The sequence below is a fragment of the Coregonus lavaretus genome, assembly GCF_964263955.1.
Source record: "Coregonus lavaretus genome assembly, chromosome: 17".
In the NCBI taxonomy this organism is placed as follows: Eukaryota; Metazoa; Chordata; class Actinopteri; order Salmoniformes; family Salmonidae; genus Coregonus; species Coregonus lavaretus.
This window is the reverse complement of record NC_140004.1, coordinates 45,976,223-45,982,222: the sequence shown is the minus strand read 5'-3', so window position 1 is coordinate 45,982,222 and position 6,000 is coordinate 45,976,223. Positions and strand designations below refer to the sequence as shown.

Here is a 6,000-nt window from a genome sequence, read left to right as displayed (position 1 = left end):
TATTGTGTCATGTTTCATGTTTCATGTTGACCCCAGGAAGAGTAGCTGCTGATTCAGCAACAGCTAATGGGGATCCTAATAAAATACACACAAAATAATTATATATATATATATATATATATATATATATATATATATCTGAAGAAAATAAAATGGCAGTCCCGCCACCCTGGGATGGTTATATGGTCGCTGTGGCAATAAGACCCCATCTGTTCCGACCTTCCTTCCTGTCTAGTGTGTAAGGGCAGTAACTTCCTTCCTGTCTAGCCTGTAAGGGCGGTAATGGTAGGCTATGAAGGGTCAGAGTGGTTTGACTGAACAACACACATCTTTTGTTTTAAAGCAAAGCTGCAGTACAACTAATTGCACTCAAATAATCCAATATTACAATATGTACAATTTTTCTTTTGGGCAATTAAGGATAGCTACTGCAACGACTACGCCGCTGTCTCCTAGTGCAGGCAGCCGCTATTAACGCAATGAAATATAGAATTATATCTTATATCTATCTATCTATATATATATATATGACTGTGGCAACTAGTGACGACCAAAACATTGTGTTGACTGCATTTTGTCTTTTCATATTAGTGCCTGTATAACAGTACAGTCCTAGTGTCTTAACTTCTGTCTGTCCTGTAACAGGTCTGTCCTGTAACAGGTCTGTCCCTAACATGTCTGTCCCTAACATGTCTGTAATATACGTCTGTACAGCAGGTTGTTTTATAAGATTGAACACATTAGTTTTTTATGCAAAATAATTAAAATAAAAAGATTCCTTCAGCATAGAAGTCAATGAGTCTCTGGACCAGAACCCAGGCAGCATGTGATCTAACCCTGTTCAGGACCAGAACCCAGGCAGTATGTGATCTAACCCTGTTCAGGACTAGAACCCAGGCAGCATGTGATCTAACCCTGTTCAGGACTAGAACCCAGGCAGCATGTGATCTAACCCTGTTCAGGACTAGAACCCACGCAGCATGTGATCTAACCCTCTTCAGGACTAGAACCCACGCAGCATGTGATCTAACCCTCTTCAGGACTAGAACCCACGCAGCATGTGATCTAACCCTGTTCAGGACTAGAACCCACGCAGCATGTGATCTAACCCTGTTCAGGACTAGAACCCACGCAGCATGTGATCTAACCCTCTTCAGGACTAGAACCCATTAGCATGTGATCTAACCCTCTTCTCTCCTCCTCTCCTTCTCTTCTCTCCTCTAGACCACTCCATCCATTCAACACCTCTATCCATCCATCCCTCTCTTTTCTCCTACTAGCCCCATTCTGTACCTCTCGCCCCATTCTGTGCATCTCCTCTTTCTTTACCCCTCTTTACCTTCCGCTCTCTCCCTCTCTTCTCTCCTCCTTCCCCTCTCCCTCTCTCCTCTCCACCTTCCCCTCTCCCTCTCTCCTCTTTACCTTCCCCTCTTCCTCTCCACCTTCCCCTCTCTCCCCCTCTCCTCTCCACCTTCCTCTCTCCTCTCTTCTTTTCTCCCTCTCTCCTCTCTTCCTCAGACGTAAGGGAGGATGCCGTAGACGAACAGGGCCATGACCGCGGCGCTGAACAGCCCCGCCACCGGCACTGTGACAAACCACGCCAGGAAGATGTTACGGAACAACCGCCAATCAACCGCCTTCTTGGAGCGGATCCAGCCAACCGCTACCACGGAGCCCACCTGGTCACCATGGAGACGCAGAGATATGGGGGGGGGGGGGGGGAAGAGAACAAAATTAACCGCAGCACAGAATGGGTTAAATTTATATCCATTTATATGAGTTCAGCCAGTGGTCCTGGTCCGCCAAACCTGGTCCAGGAGAAGGCTGTGCAGGCTTGAACAACTACCAGCTCAAGACCTGACCTGAGAGTCAGGTGGGTTAGATAGTGCAGGGATAGAACAAAAGCCTGCTGTGAGCCTACAAGGACCAGGGTTGGTTGGTGACACACCACTGACGCTAAATCTCCTAGGTTAGTAGTGACAGTTGATTTGAACACTTCTATTAGTAGGTTTCTTCATATCAGTCCGTTGAAGACTGAAATTAGCAGTTTTAGTTTCCAACCAAATAGAATCCACCCAAATAGAATCCACCCAAATAGAATCCACCCAAATAGAATCCACCCAAATAGAATCCACCCAAATCAATAAATGTCTGAATGTGTGTGATTGTGCATTTTTCCTTCAGTGCATACTTCTACAATGTCCAGGCTTTCACAACAGCACATATCTAATATCACATATTTACATCAAATACTTTATGATCAAACTAACAATAGAACAACTTGTAGTGCTGGATCATGTGATTTACATGTGCAGTGACACATCCAAGCATGCTCTGTGTGGTGTGGAGGAAGGAAGGAACAGGGTGTGGTGTGGAGGAAGGAAGGAACAGGGTGTGGTGTGGAGGAAGGAAGGAACAGGGTGTGGTGTGGAGGAAGGAAGGAACAGGGTGTGGTGTGGAGGAAGGAAGGAACAGGGTGTGGTGTGGAGGAAGGAAGGAACAGGGTGTGGTGTGGAGGAAGGAAAGAACAGGGTGTGGTGTGGAGGAAGGAAGGAACAGGGTGTGGTGTGGAGGAAGGAAGGAACAGGGTGTGGTGTGGAGGAAGGAAGGAACAGGGTGTGGTGTGGAGGAAGGAAGGAACAGGGTGTGGTGTGGAGGAAGGAAAGAACAGGGTGTGGTGTGGAGGAAGGAAGGAACAGGGTGTGGTGTGGAGGAAGGAAGGAACAGGGTGTGGTGTGGAGGAAGGAAGGAACAGGGTGTGGTGTGGAGGAAGGAAGGAACAGGGTGTGGTGTGGAGGAAGGAAGGAACAGGGTGTGGTGTGGAGGAAGGAAGGAACAGGGTGTGGTGTGGAGGAAGGAAGGAACAGGGTGTGGTGTGGAGGAAGGAAGGGACAGGGTGTGTGTGTGTGTGTTTGGCCCTCTCTGGGGCGGTACTGAGAGCAGAGTGGACTGCTCTTATACGGCCAGTGTAACCCGAGCTAGCAGCCCTGTGATGCAGAGAGCGGGAGTCTAAATCGGTTGTGTGTGTGAGAGATTCAGAGGGCAGCAGTCTAAATCCGGACTGGGTCAGGAGGGACTGCCCATGTTTCACAGCCCAATTCCAATCCTTTGCCCAATTATTGAAAAAAAAAGAACTGATCTGATAGGTAAAAAGATATCCGAATTGGGCTACCTGTGTAACAGCAGCCAGTGAAACGATCTGTGTGGGCCCTGAGCAACCTAGAAGGGAACCTAGCTAACTCAACGTTGTGAGAATGGACGCGTTCCAGCCAGACTACATTGCAGCCGCACTGCGCGCATTAACCAATGGTTGCGTGCCATGTCATCAACTGCACAGTCAGGCATTGGATGGCTATAGAATATGATGTGGTTAGCTGATACGTTAAACACCTGTCCAGGTGTTGAGATCTGGCAGGCGACTGCAATGTAGTCGGTCTGGAACGCGGCCATTGTATGGACGCTGACTGGAAGAGCAGCGGACCAATCACTGCACATCATCGTCACACCAGTTTTTTTACACACCAACCAGGGTTAGGGCGTCATCTCAGAGATATATTAGTTTAATAACGGAGTAGGGAATTTCTCGTTATTGAACTGGGTTCAAACTGAATGGACCCCCCACCACTGTACTCACCCTGTACTCACACACACACACACACACACACACACACACACACACTACAGAGGACTTGATAGAGGCCACCTTGGTGACACCGGGGTCGTAGTCATTAGGATCCGAACAGAAGAAAACTGACTGATACTTTTTGGATTTTGTGCAATAAGAAAAGCTAGTTTTCCATTTCCGTTGCAAAATGTTTTGCTATGGTGTGCCCTAATGAATATGACCCCGATCTTGAGTTTAGACCAGAGCAACCTCTGTTAAGACCACTGACCAATTAAAATCAATCAATCCATCACCAGAGAGACAATATGGAGACATCACAATCTGAAATCATACGACAGACATAGAGCTAGCTATTAGCGTGTTAAAAGAGAGGTAAGCCTACTGCTACCTAGGGAGGTGAGGAGGTGAGAAATCAAGAGAAATGGTTTAGCATCAGGTTGATTTTAGTGAATTTAGCATTTTCAAATCAATTGAAAAAGACAGTTTTGTTTCTTGAGCATTTTCCCCCAGCCGATGACAAATGTACCTAAAAAAGAAAACCCGGACTTGACCAAGCCCGTTGCTGAAACGTCGCTTCAATGAAGCAGTTGAGTCAGAGTTCTAGAGCGTGCAGTAGCCAGCAGATCCAACCCGCTGGCTTACAGCTGCACTAGTAACAGTTGGGATAATGGGGCAATTCGGAGTACAATGAATTTCTCATTGCTGGATTGACGTAAGTTTTCCCCCCAAGCTATATCTCGCACCAACGCTGCAATGTCTTCATCTACAAAGGAAGTCTGTTCGACCCTAGTGCAGCTGTCAGGAAGTCTGTTTGACCCTAGTGTAGCTGTCAGGAAGTCTGCTTGACCCTAGTGTAGCTGTCAGGAAGTCTGCTTGACCCTAGTGTAGCTGTCAGGAAGTCTGCTTGACCCTAGTGTAGCTGTCAGGAAGTCTGCTTGACCCTAGTGTAGCTGTCAGGAAGTCTGTTTGACCCTAGTGCAGCTGTCAGGAAGTCTGTTTGACCCTAGTGCAGCTGTCATGAAGTCTGTTTGACCCTAGTGTAGCTGTCAGGAAGTCTGCTTGACCCTAGTGTAGCTGTCAGGAAGTCTGCTTGACCCTAGTGTAGCTGTCAGGAAGTCTGCTTGACCCTAGTGTAGCTGTCAGGAAGTCTGTTTGACCCTAGTGTAGCTGTCAGGAAGTCTGTTTGACCCTAGAGTAGCCGTCAGGAAGTGGGTCGGATCTGCTGGCTAGAGTGTGCAGCTACATTCTTTCCTCAATGCGTCATGAATGGACAGCATAACTGAGAATGCATTCAAAATGGCACCCTATTCCCTACATAGAGCCTTATGGACCCTGGTCAAAAGTAGTGCACTATTTATGGGATAGGGTGCCATTTGGGACTCGTCCTGAGTCACCACTGAATAACACGAGACTGGAGTGGCTAATCAAATGAGGGAGTGGTGTTATGATTGGTCTGCCTGAGGCTAGCCAGGTGCGTTTCAGTCATTCAGGAACTACGATTTCACTAAAATGTTGCATTAGGTAACGCTATTACTTACACGATCCCATTGGGCTACACAGTCCTTTTTCAGAGACCTTGGGATGATTTGGGCATGACATTTAAAACATGTCAATATCAGGCAGGCTAGATGCATACCTAAGTGAACTCCGCTAACTATTGCATAGATGGATGGATGGATGGATATTCACTACTTCTGCTATGTGTTGTGTGTGATGGTAAGAATTAAGTCATCTCATTGGAGCCCTCAGACCTTAACCAATCACCGCCGGAGGAAAAGTGCACAAGGGGTCAAAGCTGCAACTCAAGAGTTGTGATTGGCTCAGATTCAGTCTAGTGAAGCTGATGGGAGGAGCTACACGGCTTCACTAACCAACCAGCACGCCAATACCTTGCAGTGGGTGGAGCTTATTGGGATGCCCACATTAGAAGCAACAAGCACTGACAGAGCACTCATTACTTCAATGCAAAAGCCACTGTGAAGAGATGGAGAGAGAGAGAGAGAGAGAGAGAGAGAGAGAGAGAGAGAGAGAGAGAGGAGAGACAGAGAGCGAGAGAGAGAGAGAGAGAGAGGAGAGACAGAGAGCGAGAGAGAGGAGAGAGAGAGAGGAGAGAGAGGAGAGAGAGAGAGGAGAGAGAGAGAGAGAGAGAGAGAGAGAGACAGAGAGAGAGAGACAGAGAGAGACAGAGAGAGAGAGACAGAGAGAGAGAGACAGAGAGAGAGAGACAGAGAGAGAGAGACAGAGAGAGAGAGACAGAGAGAGAGAGACAGAGACAGAGAGAGAGAGAGAGAGAGAGACAGAGAGAGAGACAGAGAGACAGAGAGAGAGAGAGAGAGAGAGAGAGAGAGAGAGAGAGAGACACAGACAGAGAGAAA

General features: G+C 47.5%; 1 protein-coding gene across 2 annotated transcripts in view; it reads right to left on the bottom strand.

Moving 5' to 3' along the window:
- Positions 1–1,213: 1,213 nt before the first annotated feature.
- The window catches only part of LOC311144306 (sodium-dependent phosphate transporter 2-like), a 107,697-nt gene continuing 102,910 nt past the window's right edge, over positions 1,214–6,000 (bottom strand). For both annotated transcript variants that reach the window (XM_084180337.1, XM_084180338.1), the window contains one exon: positions 1,214–1,679. In XM_084180337.1, the coding sequence (XP_084036463.1) occupies positions 1,515–1,679 (165 nt within the window). In that variant the 3' untranslated portion in view covers positions 1,214–1,514. The remainder of the gene's footprint in view (positions 1,680–6,000) is intronic.